General features: G+C 33.0%; 1 protein-coding gene and 1 non-coding gene across 2 annotated transcripts in view; both read right to left on the reverse strand.

The window, feature by feature from the left end:
* LOC145327064 (acetylcholine receptor subunit alpha-like) overlaps window positions 1-22,919 on the reverse strand; it is a 120,221-nt gene that overhangs the window by 82,138 nt on the left and 15,164 nt on the right. Inside the window, exons 2-3 of the mRNA XM_080170583.1 lie at window positions 17,773-17,915; window positions 7,480-7,634 (exon numbers count right to left, since the gene is read on the reverse strand). Of these exons, the coding sequence (XP_080026709.1) occupies window positions 7,480-7,634; window positions 17,773-17,915 (298 nt within the window). The remainder of the gene's footprint in view (window positions 1-7,479; window positions 7,635-17,772; window positions 17,916-22,919) is intronic.
* On the reverse strand, window positions 1,144-1,215 carry TRNAT-UGU (transfer RNA threonine (anticodon UGU)). The gene has a single exon. It is a non-coding gene; the product is annotated as a tRNA-Thr (tRNA).

Below are 22,919 nucleotides of genomic sequence, written 5' to 3' on the forward strand. Positions count from 1 at the left end.
TTGCATACCTGGCATAGCTGCAGTAGGAACCATTTAACGTCTTCAGTTTTCACGCAGTGTCTGGCCAAGATTCGAACCTATTACCTCCATGATGACAAGCAGATGCGCTACATGTTGAGCCATGGTACGCAGGTTAAATTTGTCTTAAAAATAACCATCTTTAAAATGCTTATCATATGTACACTTGCAATAAATGTATTTGTCATAAAAACTTACCTCTTATGAAAAATGTTTTTTTTACAAAAGTGCTTTTTATTACAATTATTCATGGGTATAATTTTTATGACTAACTTTTTATGTCACATAGTCTTAATGACAATGTAATTATGAAGTTATTACAAAAAATACTAAACAATAGGTACTGGAAAAAGAAGAACTGAATTAAAATAATTTTTTGGGGGGTAGGGTGATTTTTATTGGGTGGGGAGGGCCAGGGCGTGTAAATCCCATTTTTAATTTTGGGGTGATGTTTAATTTTTTTTCTAAGGCAATTTTTTTCTGGTAGTGTGATGGTACCCTCCCCCAAAATAGTTGTAAACCTTCCCAGTACCTATAAGAAACTACCCTGAATAGGAGCACCATATCGGTTTAGTAGTTAGCGAGATCCTGTAGTACAAACATAAAGACAGACAAACAAACAGACATCATAATACTTAATGATCTAAAAATAAGACAAATTTTCATTTTGAAATATTGGAGCTCTGATAGCTTTTTGGTACGGTAACAGCTTTGAACCATCTATCATCCGGGTTCGAATCCCAGAAGAAAAAAAAATTTGGGGGGATGAAGGGTGACTTTTATTATTTTTTTATGGGAAAATAGGGGGGAGTTTGGTTGAGCACCCACCAGTTTTAATTTTAGTTTTTTAAAAAATTCAAAAACTTGGAAAAGGCAATTTAAAAAGTTTTCATTAGTTCAGTAGTTATCGAATTCTTAATCTACAGACAAAATAACTCTCCATACAAATCTTTTTTTTTGCATAACTTTTTCAGTGTCTCTCATCAACCACAACGTATTAAATACATTTAAAATTGAAGAAATATCTAAGTAGGAGAAGCTTAATTATATATAACAAGTATTGCGTACCTAAACGGAAAAATAATAGAGAAGCTACTATATAACTTGAGTATCACAAAAATTGATTGCCCCCTGTGAGGTTTGAACTCACGGTCCCTAGTTTACAAGACGAGTGCTCTACCATTGAGCTAAATAGGCCACTTGTACAAGAAAAAAAATTTAAGATAATACAAATTCATAGTAAATATTAAGTAAATTCTGAAAAATTTGTATCTTTTAAAAACAATAAAATTAGGCAAACGTCAGTAGGGCAGTTACCCTATAAATAGTATTCAATAATATTCATAAGTATCAACGTTCAAAAACGTATTGCTCCTGGTGAAATTCGAACTTATAACCCCGGCATAACAGTGTAGAAGAACCGTGCGCTAACTGATTGCGCTACTGGAGCTCTTACATTACAGGTTCAAACTTTTTGTAGTTGTTCGAGATGGTAGTTTCTATGTTGTAATTTTAAAAAAAACTTAAGATAAAATTTTTATAAAAGAATATAAAAAAATTTAAAAGTATAACATTTAAAAAAATTATTTTTGGGCGATGGAAATGTCTGACCCCCACCCCAAAATTAGCTCAAAACCATCCAATGTCAATATATATATAACTAGCGGCTACGCCCCTAGAGGCCTCTAGGGGGCACTTGAGGAAGAGAGAGAGTCAAATTTAATAACCCAATTTCTTATTTTAAATTTTTAAAGAAAAGTAAACAAAAAATTTTTTTTGGGGGGGGGGAATTTTTTTTTTTAGGGGGGGGGGCCTCCCCCCTCATTTTTAATTTAAGTTTAAAAAATTTAAAAAATTTTTTCTTTATTTGAGGGGGGGGGATTTTTAATTTTTTGGGGGGGTTGGGGGTGTCCCACCCCCAAAAAAATAGTTATAAACCTTCCCAGGACCTATGAGAAGCTACCCTGTTAAGGAGAACCCGATCGATTCAGCGGTTAGAGAGATCCTTCGGTACAGACACACAGATACACAGACACATAGACATCCTGTTACTGTAGTAAAAGGATTCCTGAGAAGGACAACATTGTCAGTTCAGTGGTTGCTGAGATCTTAAGCTTCAGACAGACAAAATTAAATGAAAATTAAGCCCCGCGGCTGAATTGACGGCTGAGGCTTGTACTAATTTAGCACCTGCGGCTGCGGCTGGGGCTTACAATATCTCAGCCGCGCGGCTGTGTCAAAGCTGCGGCTGAATTTAAAAAATTAAGCTGCGGCTGAGGCTGCGGCTTACAAATATCAAGCCGCGCGGCTGCGGCTGCGGCATAATCATAACTTTGCAGCTGCGGCTGAGGCTTTCTTGAAGCCGCGCGGCTGAGTGCGGCTGCGGCTTCAAATTATTAACAGCCGCGCGGCTGAGTGTGGCTGAGGCTTCCTTAACTATAAGCCGCGCGGCTGATTGCGGCTGAGGCTTAGAGGGGCGTTGGCTGAATGAGGCTTAGTGCGGCTGAGGCTTAATGTGGCTGAATTGGAGTTTTGTGGCTGAGGCTTACAGTGGCTGAGGCTTACAGTGGCTGAATGCGGCTGAGGCTTACAGTGGCTTATGTTTTCTTTAAGCCTCGCGGCTGCGACTAAGGCTGAGGCTTATTGGGTGGCTGAGGAAGCCGCGCGGCTGATTTTGAGGCTTCTCGTAAGCCGCGCGGCTGATGGTGGCTGAGGCTGAGGCTGCGGCTGCGGCTTCCGAACCCTGAGAATTACACTTATTTTAACTTCAAAATTGATAGATTATATAGTGAAACAAAACAATAAATATCCATAAGTGACGAAGCAATTACAGGACTATAAATCTAAGATTTTTTTTAGTAAGTATAGGAGCAGCGTAACAATCCTTTTAGGAATGAAAGTCTTGATATCCGTATAATAAAGTAACAGGATGTTTGTCTGTTTGTCTTTATGTCTGTTTGTACTGAAGGATCTCGCTGACCGCTGAATTGATCGGGTTATCCTTAACAGGGTTGCTTCTCATAGGTCCCAAGAAGGTTTATAACTATTTTGAGGGAGGGTACCACCACCCTCCCAGAGAAATCCTCAAAAATAAATTAGATAAACAAACGCAGCCCTGCGGACAAATTTTGCTAACTAAACATTTTTTGTAAATAGCTGATTTTAAAATGGATTGAAAAAAAAAAACAATTTTACGTGGCCCTAGAAGCCTCTAGGGTCGTAGCTGCTAATAAAAATATATAAAGTACCATTACTGATTAAAAAAAAACTAAGTAAACCACTTTACCCCCCCCCCCCTTGGACGTCCTTGATAAGACAACTGATCAAATATTATTCAGCATTTTATTTTAAATCTCCCATATTTTAAAATTATTTAAAAATAAGAGAGGGTGGGGGGTTTTATGTTTAATGGACACTTTGAGGAAAATAATCAATTTTGTTTGGTAGAAATTTTTAATTCAATTCTGTTAAAATGTGTGCAGTTTGAACACCCTGTCAACTAAATTTATCAGATATCAAAGTTAGAATTTAATCAAAGGCAAAGACTTTGTTTCAAAAGTAAAATGATAGGCAAATAAGGCAAGTGAGATGAATATTAAAATCGTATAAGACAATACTCAATAAATTTAAAGCAAAATACAAAATATTGATAGATCAAAGAATCTAATTGATTTTTAAAAGCGAAGCTTTTCTATAATTAGGGTAGGTCCGCCCGTCCGTACGTCTGAGACGGATAGCTTTTTTTCGTTAATTTAAACAGGTTAGAATTGTCCTATCGATTTTGCATGGTGATTCCTGTAGTAGTTAGGTACAATTTAGAAAGCGTAGCAACTCTATAATCGTTTCCTGAATGTCCGTACGTCCATTTTAAACATGTTGATTTTTAACTTTTTTTACAACAAATTTTTATGTGATAAAATTATCCGATTGATCTGATTTTTGGATTACTGATTCCTAGGACAACAAAGCACAATGTTATACGCGAAGCATCTCTTAATCAAGTCCTAAAATGTAAGTATGTCCTTAAACAACATCCTGTATTTACACAGTGTTTCAACAAATTAACTTATAATTTGTTTCGATCTTATACATCTATATTCTGATTTTCTAATTATTATACTCTACAAGTGTTAATGTTCGGTTGTCCTACCGTTTAGAGCTTCGCTTTTATGGATGTTGTCATCCTTGTTTTTTTAGGTAGAAATGTAAACTTAATTATCACAAACCCAAATCAATAATATTCAAAATTCTTAAAACCCCTTTACAAATATTACAGAAATTTAATTTTCACACTGTGTTCTACTTATGATATAGCTCAATAGAGCCGGAACCTTAAGACATTTCATATTTTAGTTTTAAAATGCAACCAAATAATTTCTTTATTTCATGTTGTTGTAGGGAATTATTGAATTATAGTAAGTACTTTATTTTTCTACCTATTGGAAAATAGCTTAGACAAAAATTGGCATTTACTTAAAGGCAGAACCAATTTGGCACAACAAATAATCAATATGTAATATCTTAATTCAGAAAGACATCCTTGGTAAACATAAAAAATAATAAAATTCCCATCGTGTTATGTTGTTTTGATCCCTTTAGATCCTTGTGTTAAACAACTGCACGTTTCTTATTCGATTACCAACTCGTTTATGGATGTATTTTAGCTTATAATCTAATTGAAGTCCCTCTCTCAACAACTCCTTACAAAGTGAAACAAATCATTCTTCAGTAGACAGGTTCAAAATTTATGGGGAGAAAGTCACTCAAAAATCAGCCACGTAACGTCATAAAAATGAGGGATTATCAATCTCTTTTTTAGGGGTTTTCTTTTCCATTTCTCCTCTCATCTCCCTCATTTTTATGACGTCACGTGAGTGACTTTCTCCCCCTAGACGAAATTTATAATTTTTGCTTTTTCCAATTTTTTTTGCCGCATGATTGGATCTTATTTTGGCCTTCAATTCAAAACGTCCACCAGACAACCAACTTAGGCTTTAGATGTCTGTCTGTCTGTGCTTAAAATCTAGCCAATCATAGAACCGATTGGGTTCTATTTTCGATAACCTCCTAACCTACAATTTTTTCCTCAATAATCCAAATGTAAACTCATGTTTATAAGTATGTGCTGAAGTATCACGCTAACCACTGGACGGATATGGCTCTCTTTTACAATAAGCTTCTCTTTACTTTAAAAGTTTTAATTATTTGTCCTTGTTATTTGTTAAAAGTCCTAACTCAGAAGAGAAATTGCCCTGAACAAAAAATTAAAAAAAATAAATTTAAAGTCTCCTTCAAGTGCCCGAGTGCGTCATACTAAAGACATTCTAAACAGTATCTGTCATGCCTGCCTTTTATCTATCTATGGCCCTCCAAAAATACCAGAATCAATATCATGTTATTTTAACACGTTTAGACAAATAAATGGTTTGTTGACTTTTGGGTGTTACTTTCCCCAAATACTCTGAAAAAAGTATCCTATTTTCTTAGAACAAAAAATGAAGAAAAAACGAACATGTCTAGTTTACATACAATTCCTTTCAAGAGGACAATTTACAATTTCCGACTTTCAAAGCAAGAATTTGACTACATTAATCAACTTTAAATTGCTTTTAAGTTAGGTCTTTAAAATTAAAGCTTAATGAACAGATGATTTATTGTTTACAAATAGCTTCTGGGAGCTGAGAGGGGAAGGAGTACTTAAAAAAAAAACCCCATTGTTATATATGGCCTACCCAAGAAACACAATTCTCCACTCGTTGATGGTTCCGCGGATATTAAAATGAAAAATTATAAGATTGAAATTGAATTCCCGGTCTATTAAAAGTGGTATTAATTATATGAACTTATAAAATAATCATAGGAATTTGTCTTTAATATGATACTATACATGATTTTTTAGAATGGCTGACAACCGGTTTTAATCCAGCGGATATTAATATCATATTTGTTATGAAAATTGTTTACAGTGTAATGGTGTCTCCTATTTTATGTTCATGACAGATTGCATTAAAATTTGTATTACACTCTTTACTCTAATACTGCAGTGGGGGATTTTAGATTTGTTTCCATCAACTAGAGCGTATAAGTTTGGACAATACACTAAAATTTTCAGGGAGGGAAGGGGCATTGGGCTATTTATTTTCACTAGTCCCCAAAGTATTATAATGACGTTTTCTTATTTGTACCTAAACAAGTTTGGGGACTTTTAATGAATTTTGATTGGTTGGTAAATTAAGTTTAGTTTCCTAACGTTTTTAACACCAATTGAAATTTTGTGTTTCATTATTGGGAATGTACATCAATTTATCGGACATTGTCTTATCCCTTTAGATCCCTGATATGAATTTCACTTTACTTTACTAAAATCTTTTCAAAACCATCACTATTTTATAAGCCTTTGATCACATTTATAAACTTGATATACATTTAATAACCCTTCCATTGCAGTTGAGACAAGTTGTGTAACGGATAGGATAAAATCTCTGAGATGGGTTCTTAAAAAAGAATGCCGCGTTTTTTCAAAATTTCTTAGACATTGATTGATTGAACGAAGACGATATCGTAATACAGAGTATACAACTTAATAATTCAAAATTATAAAATTATTATTTTAGCCATTTGTATAATGTCTAATACAGCTTTAAAAAGATGCATTAATTAATATGCAGCAAAAATGAATTGAAGATAATTTGTTTTTTATTCTATGAAGGCTGTACCAACAAAAGCGAATTATTCAAATAGCTAAAATAATAATTTTAAAATTTTGAATTCTTAAGTTGTATACTCTGTATAACGATATCGTCTTCGTTCAATCAATAAATGTCTTAAAAATGTCGAAAAAAACGCGGCATTCTTTTTTAAGAACCGATCTCTGATGTTTATGTCATATATCATTTAGGTAATCTTTCTATCATCCAGGGACGTCCAAGCTTTTTTATTTTGAGAGGGGCAAAATTGGAGGTTTCAAAGGTTTAAGGGGGGATAATCTAATGTGTTTCTAAGAATTTTGACAAAGTTTTAGGGGGATATTAAACACCCCTTTTCCCCCACACTTGAACGTCAACTCATCCTTAATGAAAGTATCAGGATGTCTACTGTGATTACTGAAGTATCTTGCTAACCGCTGAACCTATATGGCTCTACTTTACAATGTAGCTTCTAATAGGTCCAGGAATGTTTAAATGCTACTTGAAGACCTCCCGGGTACTAGATGAGGCATCGGGTTCATGTCCTTTCCACGCCACTTTGAACATACTCTGTGTGTAAATTGCAGTGTGACGCGCTTAATCACCCAGACAACCAACTCTTTGATTGCACGACCTCTGTTTGACATAGCAGCACCAGGAACACTTTAATAATTTAGTTTTGACGCGGTAGGAAGCCGAAACTCGAACTTTTTCGACGTGGAGCGAATGCTCTAGGTGTTAAACCACGGTCGCTGGTTAAGTAAATGGTACTTACTTGTTATAAAGCACAATATCTGGTAGCCAGATGTGTCGACTGGGAACATGGAGTATGTCGACACCGCCGTACTCCTCCGGGTTCCACGTCAGCTTGTAGTCGTTCCACAGCTGCTCGATCCACAGGTTCGTCGTCATGATCTGGTTACGCAGGTTCTTAACAAAGAATGGAGGATTATACCAGCTTATACCAACAACAAGTTAATTCTAAAAAAAAAATCATGCAACCTAAACGTGTTTTCAGCTGTCGTTTACACATAGTAAAATTGACTAACTTTCCATCTGCCCCCCAAATACTATTTTAGATTTATTTCGATTGTTGGTTATACCTTATTCCTGTTTATAATTACTTGGATGTTGCACCATATTTTCGACAACTAAAATAAATTGGTCCTTCTAGGAAAGAACAGACCAATAAATGAGGACTATAATAGCAACCAAAAATCAAACAAAATTTCCCCCAGTCATGATATCCACGTATTCTATATCCATTATTATTTCATATGAATATAGGAAGTTTTCCTCAAAGTTTTCAGTCGATCACAGACCTGTTTGATTTTACTTAAGGTAAGGTTAGGTTTGTTTAAATAAGGTTACTTGGTTTGGAAAATATAGCTCAGGGGTAGAGTTGGTTATCTGCTACTTTGATTGGTGAATCGATAAAATTGCTATCATATAAAGTTTTCTTTAATATGATATTAAGTACTAAGGTTTTTAAGATTAAGATCTCAATAACTACTGAACCAATTGAGTTCTGTAGGTAAGCCTCAGAAAGGTCCCAGAATGGGTTTTAGACTATTATATTTTTAGAATAAAGCCTTTGGATGGTTTCAGACCATTTTTCTGCCCTTTTCTATTCCTTTCCTAGATGTTAGGGACACATACACTAGTATGATTTTAAATAATAATTTTTTATTTGTCTGTTAAAATCTCACTAGCCACTGCACTGGACCAATTGAGCTAGATGCTAGCGGCGCAACAACCAGTGATAAGATACAAAACACCCAAAAAAAAAATGGGGTATAGTCCTTTTCACGACATCCCTCCATAAGGAGCGATTCTTCGTATTTTTCACAGTAGCTTTTCTCCTATTTCTAGCCCCTGCGGGGGGCTCTAAACCTGCGGGGCCAATTACCTAACCCTGTGGGGCAATCACCTAACACAATATAACCTAACCTAACCTAAAATAACCTATAAAAAGCCATTTTAAAAATACGAAGAATCGCTCCTTATGGAGGGATGTCGTGAAAAGGACTATACCCAAAAAATGTTATCCTATAAGTATATTGTAAAGTATATATAATAAAATTATTTAAGTACTGAGATATAATTCTAGTATGTACTACATATACTTTTATATTAATCCTATATTTTCTAAAGTGGATGTGTGTGTGTGTGTTAGATAGGTGTTACCAGAGAATTTCTTTTTTTCAACACAACTAAAATGTTTCTTTTGTGTCATAGGAATCTATGTTCAAATTTTGGGACATTAGAATGTAAATTTTACTGGTCCCAAAGTTTTATAAACATCACCACATTCGTTCGCTAAAATAGTTTAGGTACTTTATTAGATTTTTATTGGTACCAACAAGCAGAGTCCAAAACTTTTCCATCCTTACTCTTAATCTTTGTATGGGGTAATTTTGCAAATCATAATTGGAGGTGAACAATCAATTTATTGTCTTATCCCTTTGGATCCTTAAGTTTATTTAAATCTTTTCGTACTATTATTATTTATTCAAGCTTAGCGCAAAAACATAAATCTACTCTCAAAAAATCGACTCAATGGTAGCTGCGTATCCACGTGGATATTTAGCTCCTATTGGGGGTCATTCTTTGATATTCAACTACATTTGATGAACTATAGTGATATTAAACTACCATAGGGGAAAAGTGTGTATTTTCAACTACTCTAGGGAAATATGCGTGGATACTCAGCTACTATTGGGGAATTTGTGGATACTCAGCTACTATTGAGCCAAATATTGTAATATTAATAATATAGATATGTGTAGAACATTTTCCATTTGTGTAGAGTAGATAAGATAATATCAGGAATGTAGGAATAAGGATATGATATACGTGAATATATGGGGAATAATTGTCGTCAATTTAGGTTGCTAATATAGATCTCATTTATTGGTCAGTAGGAATGGAGGGTATAAGGTAAAGGGAGTGTCTTCCCAATTTCAATTACAACTACCCTCAACACGACACTGTCCTCTATTATTACACCCTTTGTTGATTTAAATTATTGGTTGAAAAAATTGGATTCTTCTTGTTTGTTTTAGATTTAATTTTTTGTTTGTTTGTCCCTGAAGATCTCATTAACCACTGATCCAATCAAGTTCTTTAATCTTTGAAAGCTTCACACAGATCCAATGATGTTTTTAAGCTATTTTAAAATTAAGTTTTGGGATGGTGTAGGATTTTTTACTGTCATTCGCTAGAATCTTTCTATTATATTAAAACATACTTCCCTAATTAGAACAATTATATAATCTAAAGCAATTTATCTATCACTAAATTCCTGCGTCAAGCCAGTGTTAGCTCGAGTCTATTCATTTCTCCTGTTTTATCATTAAGTCTCTAGGCTGTGTCTTTAGATATTAATATTATAAAATAACAGTCTACTTTAAGCCTGAATAAACCTTATATGGTATTGTTATATTATCATTACAATAAGATCTAAGAAACCTGTCATTTCTCTGTATTTATATGCAAAATACATTTCCACCACTCTTTTACATTTATAGAAGCCAAGATTTTCTATATTTAGACTGTTTCATTGCGTCTGTTTGTAACTTTGGTCGAGTAGAAACAATTTTATGAATGAAAATATGTATTTTTCATTACGGCTAAACAAAAAATTATTTAAAGCGAAGCATTCTATAATATAGGGTCAGTTCGTCCGGAAAGGATAGCTCTTTTCTTTAATATAGATTTATTAGAATGGTCCTAACGATTTTAAACTTTGTATCATGATTCCTGTAACAGTCAGGATCGATTTTAATTGCGTGCCAACTCTATATTTAGATAGTCCATAGGTCCAATCAAAACATGTTGAGGCCTTAAAATTTAAGTATGCTGTATTTCAACAATTTTGCAACAAATTTACATACAATTTTGTTTCGACGTATAAATTCACAATCAGCTTATTCAGCCCTGACACTCTACCATTTTTGATGTGCGTTTGGCCTAACGTCTGATTTCAGAGCTTCGCTTTTAAGGACGTTGCCATCCTTGTTTTATATTTATTTCGATCCTTTTAATAAAACATCAGCCCAAAAAAGAATGATTTTTAGTAATATAGAAATCATTTTCTCGTATTCATTCGAAACCGATTAATATCCGGTGGATTATAACCGGTTCTCATCCATACGAAAAAACTATGTCTAGCATCGTATTATATCCAGTTTTCTACGAATATAAAAATTTACAATCATAAGATTTAAACCAGTTTTTTTTAGCCCATGCATTCGGCATCTCGGGATTAAAAAATAGGTTTATAATTGTACATTTTATGTCCGCGGAAAGCTGCATATAATACGATGCGAGAAATAACTATTATAAAATAAAAAGAGAGCTAATTTACAATATTTTTTTTAAGCTTTAATATGATTTAAGTTGATTAGAAAAACCTTTTAGAACTTGGAACGTTTGAGATTAATCCTTTTTGTTTTCATGTTTTTTCCAGTATTTCTTAGAAACCAATTAATATCCGCTGGATTAGAACCAGTTTTCAGCTATACTGTAAAATCAAGTATAGCATCGTTTTACAGACAATTTTCCACGAAAATAAAAAAAAATTATAAAATGACTACCAGTTTTGTTAGCCCGGGCCTTAACCAAAATTGGGTTTAATTATAAATTTTTTCATTTTAGTATCTCTGGAAAGCTGTCTATAATACGATGAGATAAATAACTATTCTGACTATATTTATCATAATCTTTTATACTTCTTTATCATATTATATAGTAGTAAGTTTTTTTGTTTTAGATTCCAATAACTACTGAACTGATTGAGTTCTCCTTTGAATACAAAGCCACTAAGGGTGTAGCCTTTAGTGTTTAACAAAGCGTAAATTTCCAGTAAGTTGCAAATCTACTGTTCAAGTTGAAAAGTCTGTTCGACCGTCATTTATAAAAAAAAGTTAGGATAAATTGTTCTCCAGTATGGCTTAAAACCCGATTAATGTCCACTGAATTAGAACCGGTTAAGCTATGTCACACTGAAAAATCATGTATAGCATCGTGTTATAGACAATATTCCATGAATATTAAAATACAAATCATCTAATTAGTACCAATTTTGTTAGACAGAGCCTTGGGCCCCCGAAGATAACAAAACTAGTTTTAATTATTTTAATATCCGAGAAAAGCTGTCTAAATATAATACGATGCGATAAATAACCATTATTCATCTTCATTGCTTTCTACAGTTATATAGTATTTATAAACTTGGAATGTAATATTGAAATTAAATTAAATCTTACCTAAAAATAAGGGACAGAGAATTCTAAAAATTAAGTTTTCAATAACTCACTGAACAATACTTTACTCAGACACAGTTTTTGAAATATAAGAAAATTTAACTTTTCTAACATTGATAAATTCCTGTATTTTATACTTAAAACTGTAATATAAGCAGACAAAGTAGTTTCTGAGAAATAATATCAACCATGGCTTGACGGCCGCAATAGTATTTAGTTCCTTTTTTTGCGGTTAACAGCCAAAATGACACTTAACTGCTACGATTTATAAACTGCCTGTAATTGAAGCTGAAAATAAAATGCTAAAGGCTTCAAAGTTTGTACCTAATGCTGCTATGTCAGATGCGCTACATTAATATTAAGAGTAAGGGGAATGTCTTGGACCAGAACAGGCAAAACTCATTACCATGCACTGTTAGAACTTCAAAACATAGGTTGTGCAATCAAAGGGTTGGTTTGCTGTAATAGTTGGGACCTAAATGGGTCTCACTTTGTTATTAACCGTCCCCATAGGAATTAATCAGTTATTTTTTGGCAAAGGAATAAAAAAATCCGCCGCTGGCAATATTGGCGGCTGCCGCTACTTAAAATTAATAATTTTATATACAAAGATGTTTTATATTTCCAGGAATGGTATAATTGAACTATTTAGGTTTTATTATACGGAGAGATAGTTAAGTTTTCTTTAGATTAAATTATAAGATACTAGCGGCTACGCCCCTAGAGGTCTCTAGTGACACGAAAAAATTGTTTCTTTACAATCTATTAAAATCAGCTATTTAACAAAAATATTTTTCTCACCGATAAATGGTTTTAGTTATGATTTTAGCTAATTGCAAAAATGTCCGCAGGGTATTTTTTATCATTTTTTGTTGATTATTCTGTATTCAAAATAGTTATAAACTTTCTGGGACCTATGAGAAGCTACCCTGTTTAGCGGTTTAGTGGTTAGCGAGATCCTTCGGTACAGACAAACTTACACACAGACGGACAAACAACCTGTTACTTTATTATAAGGTTAATAAAATTATTATTACTTAGATCTTACACCAGAATATCATATACTACAACAAAATTAAACTTGTAGTGGGCTAAAATGACGATCTTCCCTTTACCCTCTTTATCTCATCCCCTCCCCTCCTAATGGACATGCGAACTGAACAATAAATATTAGGAATAATTGCAGGGATCGCATACGGTCATGAGACAGAAAAAAAAGAAAAAGGAAAAAAATCAAACAAGTTAAAAATATTTTCCTCATCTGCAGAATTTCTAAAGATCTTCATAGTTAATTTATTAGGATAGTTAATCTAAATTTCTTTATATTGAATTACATTTTAAACTACTTGTTTTTGAATTTTGCATATTTTAACTAGCGATTGCGTTCCTAGCATCTAGTGGCTATGAATTCAAAGGGGAGGATGGAGCATAAACTAGTCTAAAACCGTCCCATAAACTAAAAAAAATAAATAATTTAAAGAGAATATAATACATCGTATTATAGACTGCTTTTCGCGGATATTAAAACCAGTTTTGTTAGACCCATAGGGCCTAAGCCTTTTGATCCCAGGTGCGTGCGAAGCCACTGGGACCTACTAAAGGAAAAGTAGGTGTATAATATACATTTGTAATAAAAAGTTGTTATTAGATGGTTGCGGCAGTACATTAACGGTACATTATCATTCTACAGATATAATAAACTCTTTTCTCTTGGGATACGAATACAGATTTTTATTTGCTTTACCACATAGATACAACATAGATACATATTATCTCTAAATCAGCCAATAGGATAACATTGAAACAAAAATTCACACGGATCCTCTAGATATATTATGCCTATTCATTGACATTATTTCAGTTAATATTCGTTAATTGGTCAGTTCGTTCATCCAGTAGGAGGGGAGATGATAAGGTAAATGGGGTGGAAGGTGGGGACGTCATTTTAGCCCGCTGCAAGTTTCACTTTATTACAGAACTTGAAAATCTGATGCAACATCCAAGTAATAATATATCGATTAATACATATATATTTTTTTTTGATCATCGTTTCATCAATTGTTTTTTAGAATATCTTTATCTGCCCATGTTATTTTTCATAGTGTTTCTAATACCTTACTTTTATTAACATATGTGTCATAGTCAGGGTTCTGAAGGGATAAGGCAATGGCCGATAAATCTATGTACATCCCCAATGATGATATACAAAACTATCCCTTCTGTAGATTAAAACTAACAATTCAATGGTTAAAACATTTTTTTAAACACTCAAGTTAATGTACCAACCCATCATAACCCAATACATGTCCCCGAAGTTGTTAGGTATAAAATACGAAAACTTTATCATAGAACTTTGGGGACTAGTTTAATAAACAGCCCAATGTCCCTTCCCTAACTTTTCTTAGTGAATATGTTTTGATACAAACAATAAATATTACGTTGACAATCAATTTTATTTTCTGTCGATTTAATTTTATTGTTAATTGACAGTAGATATTAGGACAATCATTTAGGTAATATTAAAGACAAGCATTTAGTTATTTCTATAAAAAAAAATATTAAAAGTTACACTGTTCAAAGTTAAATGGCATTTTGTTATTTTTTTTAAAAACCTACATGGCAAATTTTATATAAATCTCCTTTAAAAATACAGTTCTTATAATTGAACTGGAAAATAATATACAGAAATCGTTTAATAAGCAGATTTTCATGTTTTCTAATAAAGTGAAACTCGCATCGGGCTAAATACAATCCCTTTACCCCATCCTCTATCGTCCTACTGGATGAACGAACTGACCAATAATTAATACTTATTAGTAACCTAAATTGGCGACAATTTTTCCCCTGGCAAAATATCCACGTATATTTTTATATTCATTGCTAAAGTCCTCTTCATTGATCAATCTCTTAAATTTACCTTTAATGCAAATTTTGTATTGACAACATCCATAAAAGCGAAGCTCAAAGATGGTAGGACAAACGAACATTAACACTTGTAGAGTTCAGAACCGAATAATCAGAATATAAATGTATAAGAGTCGAAGCAAAATTATAAGTAAATTTGTTGAAAAACTGCTTAAATACAGGATGATGTATAAGGACATAGTTACATGTTTAGTACTTTATTATATAGATTCTTCACTATAACATTGTACTTTGTTATCATAGAAATCAGAATGAAAAAAATCAGATCAATCGGATTATTTTGTCACATAAAAATTTCTTGTTAAAAATCAACATGTTTAAAATGGACGTTCGGACATTCTGGTGACGATTATAGAATTGCTAAGCTTTTTAAAGCGTACCTAACTATTACAGGAATCACCATGCAAAGTTTTCATCGATAGGACAATTCTAACATGCCTAAATCAACGTAAAAAGCTACCCGTTCCGGATGGACATACGGACCGACCCTAATTATAGAAAAACTTCGCTTTTAATAATATGAGGTGCCAAAAGATGGTTGGTAAACTTTTTCAATACAAATTAATGTACCGTACACTGCTAAAGTATGATATTATGTCTTTTCCTTCATGCATTATGGTAAATTAACCAGGGATCTAAAGGGATAAGGAAGAGGCCGTTAAATTAATGTAAATCTCTAATGTTGATACACAAAATTAATCCTTCTGGGGATTACAATTAGTGGTTGAAACGTTTAAACATACCACTTAATAAGGATCTTGGACAAAGTAGCTTTGTCCAGAATCCCTTAATAAACCAAAATTCAATAAAATTTGTTAGGCCAACTAATAAGAAAACATTATTATAAAACTTTGGGGATTGGTGTAATAAACAGACAAATGTTCCCTCACTCACTGTTAATTGTCATTTTGAAAATTTATTTGTTATATTTTGGAAAACTAGTCTATAAGATTCATTTACATATAACCTCTTAAATGCTAAAAATCGACAAGAAAAAATATGAAAATCAGATTATGTATAAACTATTATTGATTTTTCTTAGGACTTTATTGGTGACAACGATTTCTATGCATTTGTTGATTAATTCAGTAAATTTTCACACAATGTAAAATTATTATATGAATGGTAAACAATAAAGAAAAACTTTTCAAGAATATAAAAAAACAGTTTTTTTATGCTTAAATACATTTTTTAAAATAGAACAGCTACTTTTTTATGTTAGCACATGTATAATTTTACCTTTTATGTACTGTAAACATAATATGTAACATAATAATGAAGTTGATATATTATGATTAGTAAATTATGCATAAAAGAACCAGAATGTTGCTACCTACTTTATAGTATAGTTTTTTTTACATATTTTTATGCATATTTTTATAAAGACAATGTTGTATGCGGCTAGAGACGCCCAAGCTTTACATTTTAATATGGGGGGCAAAATGTGGTATTTTAAAGGTTTTAGGTGGATAATCTAATATATTTTTAAATTTTGAGTGGGTTGAAATGAGGAATTTTAAAGCTTAAGGGGGGCAAAACACTACTTTACTGCACTTGAACGTCTATATGTATTAGATTGTGAGGTTGTCTACGGAAAAGCAAAAATTTCTTTGATAGGAAAGTTCGTAGGAAAAGCTTTTGTCCTTTTTGAAAATGGAATTGTTTTCATTAAGCAAAAGGAAAAAAACGTATTTTCTTTGAGTTGAAATGAAAAACCATGTATTGATGGATAAAATGAGGAAGTGCTATCGGTGCTTTGATCATTTCATTAACAGGTATGTGAATTATCACTAAAGATTTTACTTTTAATCGATAATCGTGCAACTATATCCCCATAGCTGGCCTCTATAACTATGTATGTTCAAAGTAAGGGCATTGTATGGACTCTAGCTTGTATTTTAAAAACAGAGGTTTAGATAACTCTCTGTGACACTATGTATGCAGCCAAAACACAAGATGCCACAAATGCTAATGAAACCAGCAAAAAGGCATAGCCAACAGGCTATTTGAATCTAAAAGAATTTTTTGGAGGGCAGATAGAAATAAGTTGCATTAGTTCTAGTACCCAAAGTCCAAGAGAGCAAAGAAATTGAATTTAAGATCCGTTGTCCCATGCCTATGTCCCTCCTTCTCAAACCTTTAAAGCCTCTAGTTGCTATGGGCACAGCCGCTATCTATAAAACAAAGTGGAACGATGTCTGACTGTCTGTTTGTTTGTAAAGAAGGATCTCGCTAACCGCTGAAACGATCGGGTTTTCCTTAACAGGGTAGCTTCTTATAGGTCCCGGTAAGGTTTTGGGGGAGAGTACCACCACCCTCACCAGAGAATCGACAAAAATTAAAAAAAAAACGCCGCCCTGCGGACATTCTTTGCAATTAGCTAAAACATATCTAACACAATCTATTGGCGAAAAAAATATTTTTGGTAATTTGCTGATTTTAAAAGATTGAAAAGAAACAATTTTACTTGTCCCTAGAAGCCTCCAGGGGCGTAGCCGCTAGTCTGTAAATAAAGTACTTTTTAGTATGTATAATGTATATGTATTATCTATTTATATTCTATACAAAATTAGTATATTATATAGGGTTTTATCAACACTTTGGTGCATCTGCAACGGGACAAAAAGTTAATGACATTTTTTCCTTTAGTAAATATCTTATTTTTTGTTTAAGATAGCTTGAAGATATAGGCAAAACTAGCAGTTACACCTCTGGAGGCATCTAGTGAGGATAAGATATCATATTTTAGGAGCGATTTCTTATGGGAGGGTGGTAGTACACTCCCCCAAAACAGGTATGACCTTACCAGGACCTATCAACTACTATTACAATGACTGAACGGCTGACCGTCAGACTCCTCTAAAAAATCCACTCACCACATCAATAAGCTGCGAAAGCTTTAATTTGAACTTGACAGTGACTGCGTCTGTAACATTGATGACTGGCCGCACCAGCTTGTTGTAGTCCGACAACAGGTCATCGTAGAGTCGCTTCGCGTCTGGATTCCCGTCACTTCCAACTGAAATAAAAGAATAATTACTGAATAGCTGCGCTTATAAAAAAAAGTTTTAATCAAACTTTTTATTTAAAAAGAGATAAGACTCCAGGGCTAGGTGTCGCTTCGGGTACTAGGTATAGTTACCTCTCTCCACGCACCTTGAAACATACATACAATACTTATGATTGCGGTGTAAAGCGTCCATTCACCCATCAGACAACCAACTCTCTGAGATGCACGACCGATGGCAAAGAAGTCCTAACTGTGCATGGTAGCGAGTTGCGCCTGTTTTGGGCCAAGGCATTCCCCCCACTCTAACTATTTACGTCGCGCATTTGACATAGTACAGTGGGAACTATTTTTAACGTCTTTAGTTATGACGCGGTGTCGGGCCGAGATTCGAACCTATCACCTTCCCGACGACGAGCGGATGCGCTACTTGTTGAGCCACGGTCGCGGGTTTAAACTTTTTATTTAACAGTATAGCCTATTTTATAAGGTAGTAATATTTTTCTTATGAAGTTAAAGATCTCAGAAAATTTGGTCCGAAAAGGTTGTACTTTCACTGGAAGCTTTATAAATGTCTTGGCTATTTTCTGACATCCCCCCCCCCCCCGCTTAATGAATAGAGTTGAAAATATGTTAACGTTATTATCAGCACAAATGCCCTACTAGGAGCTCAATGATGCTAGGTGAATATTTGATGGCCAAAAATGTTCAACAAATCTTCGAAATAAAAAATGAAAATATTAATTGCAATTTTATAATTAGTAAATGCATATCATACTCATGTAGTACACATATATTTGAGGATTTTGGCCATCATGGAGTAAAGAAAGGAGACCAAATAACCAAGGGATTATCAATTTTTTCAAAGGATAGGCTGGTTTCAGTAAGTGTTATCTGTAATACAAAATAAAGCAAAGTCTGTTTGTCCGTCTGAAGTTTAATCTCTCTGTAGCTGCTGAACCGATTGGGGTCTACTCTTTAAGAAAATACGGTGGTTTAAGCTATTTTTTTTGGAAATGTGACATCCCCAACCATCCAAAAACGAAAAAATTAAACTGCATTTTAGTATGTATCAAATATTAATCATTATTTTTATGTTATTTTATGGGCTGGTTTTTTTATTCGAATAATGGCAAAATCGGTGGGTTCGCACAGCTCAATGTCGACACACAAATCTATTAACATGGATGTATTAGAATTAGTGTAAATGCAGTTAAACCTACTTTGCCAAATTAATTTAATACTGTTCCCTAAAAACAGCAAGTTTTATTAAAACTCTTTTAAAATCCACAGTTTGTTAAAATAATCATTTTTCTGTCATAAAAACATCAATCTTACACACTTTTTAAGCTTACAACTAATAATTTTTTCTCCATAAATGGTCAGGTTTTCAGCTATTTTTTTTGATGACTATTAATAAATTTTGTGCGTTACAGGATTTTCATCAGTTAACCTTTTTGTTAGATAAAGTTTCACTTTAACAAGGAGGGCCCTCTGGGGAAGTATACCTGTGGAGCTTCCCAAACACTAACTTAACCTATCCTAACAAGAAATAAAAAAAACTTTTTTCTTCAAAAAAAATCACATTCAGTATGAAGGAATAAAAAAATCGTTCAACAGTGGGGGAAAAGTGGTGTTTATGTGGTATTCGGCAGCCGTGAGCCATGTTCTATGGCAACCCTGACCTTGGTTCGGAGAAGGGCCGAGGGCCCTCCCCCGAGTACTGGGGAAGGGGTCAGCCTGACCCCTCCCTATGCTTTAAAATTAATGATAGATTTTGACAGCCTTATTATGGTTAAGCTGTATTGTTTGGTTCCCCCACCCTTTCCAGGGATGGGGGATCATTATTGCCCAATCTGATTATTGTATATGTATTTATATTGATTCTGCTTTAGGATTATTTATTCCAATCTGTGTATTTATTGTTTGTTGTATATAACTTTAGTAAACCTTAGACCCTGAATAAAGTAACATCTGAATAGACTCTGTTTATTATTTAGTGATTGCTAGAGAAGCGTAGCTTCTCTATAATATATGTGTCCACGTCTGTTCGCACTGCCGTAGTCATTTGAACTCGGGTGTCTGCCATTTAACCAAGGCGGATACCACATTTACCCCTAAATTAAAAAAAACATTTGATTTCTCCCCTCAAAATCTTTAAAACTCATCCCTTCCCCCTTAAAGATAAAATAAAAAGCTTGGACGTCCCTAAGGAAATGTATTTTTACTGGGATGGGATATTGGGCTGTTTATTACGCTAGTCCTCAAAGTTCTATAAAAAAGTTTCGTATTCGTTGTCTTAACAACTTTGGGAACTCTAGTAAATTAAGTTTAAGCGTTTCTACCACTGATTAAAATCTACAGATGGGATAATTTTATGTATCATCATTGGGGATGTACATTAATTCATCGGCCATTATCTTATCCCGTTAGATCCTTCAATTTTATCTGTTTGTGGTGATGAACTAAGGGTTGGTGCTAATTTGCATACAATTAGCCCCAGCAGATGCACAAACTAAATTGGCAAAATTTTAACCTGGATATAAAGTCCAACTTAATAGGGTCAAATAAAAGTTTTGGCAGGGCAACAATTACAAACTTGTCAACTTTGAATTTTTTATAACAAGATTGCATACTTTTCACAACAAAAATTTTAATCAAAATGTTAAAATTTAATAAACAAGGGTTATTATTCAACGAGGTAAAAGTTTATTAAACTAGTCCTCGAAGTTTTTTAAAAATGTTTTTTGTTGTTGTCTCCTGAACAATTTTGGGAACTTTTCTGATTTTTGATTAGTTGGTTTATTGAGTTGAGTGTCGAAATGTTTCAACCACTAAATGTAGTCTACAGAAGGAGTAATTTTTAACAATAATTTTTTTTCTCACAGAACCAAGACAGTTAATTTTCATATTTTACTTGCTAGGTTTTAAATTGACTGCAAAACCCAATTGTAAAAAAATTTGCTTGAATTATAAATTTTTATTAATATCTATCTATTATAGTAAATTGATTGGCCGGACTAAAAAAATTAGGATAGCAAAAAATAATGTAAAAAGTAAATAGAAGTTAAGTTAATCTTCCTCTTAATTAAATTTTTAAAAGAAATTGTCTTTGATAGTTAAAAATGAATAAGAATGGGTAAAATAAAATTTATTAACGGTGACCTATCCCTGTCATCCCTGAGAAGAAGGTAAACAAGTTTTTATGTCATGGTGTCATCCTTGTAAATAATTGAATCCATATTCATCAGGGCTGTAGGGAATGGATATAAAATATACGTGGATATATTGACAGGGGCAAATTCTTCCTAAATTTAGGGGTCATCTAAAAAAAACGCCTATCTCAGAAAACGCCTATCTCAAAAAACGCCCATCTCAGAAAATGCCTATCTCAAAAAACGCCCATCTCAGAAAACGCCTATCTCAAAAAACGCCTTTTTCATAAAATAACCACTTCATTTTAAAAAAATAAAGCCTAATTTATAAACAGTATTCAATAGAATAATACAATACTTGTCATTAATAATCTCTTACTTAAAACACAAATAAACAGTTACTAAATCAACCAGTTAATAAACTATGTACAAAGATGGATAAAATGGTAAACTAAAGAGTAGCTGCTATATTAAGAGAATAAGGATAGTTTAAATAAATGGGTTGAAAATTATTGTAGGGAGAACTCATTGGAGGAAAGGGTTTAGAAGCTCATTCAAAAGTACATCATTTTTGAATCTAGTAAAAATAAGAAGGAATATAGGGGTAAGATATTAAAATAACCTCACCCTATTTTTACCCTCAAATTCATCAAATATGGAAAGTTAAATTGTTACATAGAAAATGTTAAATTGCTTTATAATTTATAATTATTATTCTAAACAATTTTTTTTATTTTGAGGAACAGCCATATAATTCTGATAAGTTTAAAGCATATCATACTCAATAAATATTTTGTATATTATTTGTGTATGTTAATAATTTTATAACATGAATCTAAAATTTCTTTTAAGCATAATGAAAACTAGAAAAAAGTTTTGTGTTTTCCAAACTATTTATCCCTTAATAAATTTACTAGGTGTAGTCATATTTACAACATTTCAACCTGGTATTCTGTTAATTCAAGATATTAGGTCAAATAATAAAGAAAATAAATAAGAAGTATGTTTTAATAGAGCTTATAGTTGTTCATCTTATTGTATTAACTGAAAAGTAAACTGGGTTGTTTGCAGAAGATATATGAAATAAAGAAACTTAAAACATGAATTAACTAGGTAAAAGTTTTTGTTATTCAGTTGTGATCATTTTTCAAAAAGCAAACCTTTAGTATGTTATTGCTCAAAATGCTTAAAAAAGTAAAAAGTGCCTAAGTGACATTTTACTTCAAAGATAGATATTTCAATAAGAAGATTTATAATGTAGATATTGTACATTATTCACAATACCTTCTTAGACTGTTTCACTACAAGATAATTTTTAAAAATGTAGTAGGCATTTTATGAAAAAGGCGTTTGATGAGATAGGCGTTTTCTGAGATGGGCGGTTTTTTGAGATAGGCGTTTTCTGAGATAGGCGTTTTTTGAGTATAGCCAAATTTAGGTTGCTTATATTGCTATTATGTATTGGTCAGATCGTTCATCCAATAGGAAGGGAAGGGATAGGGTAAAGGGGTTGATGGGTGTATTGTATTTTAGCCAGTAGCGAGTATTACTTAGCGAGTACATAAAAATCTGGTGCAACATCCAGGTAATTGTATATCGATTAATTCGGGTCATGATATCCATAGATGTGATGCAATGTAATAAAGATCACAAAAAGTTGCAGGAATAAAGTATAACCATCAAGCGAATTAATTAGTTAGGCCTATTTCACCGGTTTTTTTAAAGATACAATGTGAACCCAGTAATAGTGTCGGACTGATTATGACGTAAAAAAAGAATTAGCCAATGAGAGGCCATTATTGACCAATGGTAAAATTTATAGTGGCCTCTCATCGGCTAATTATTATTTTTACGTCATAAT

The sequence above is a fragment of the Acartia tonsa genome, chromosome 8, assembly GCF_053477335.1.
Source record: "Acartia tonsa isolate MP-2025a chromosome 8, ASM5347733v1, whole genome shotgun sequence".
NCBI lineage: Eukaryota > Metazoa > Arthropoda > Copepoda > Calanoida > Acartiidae > Acartia > Acartia tonsa.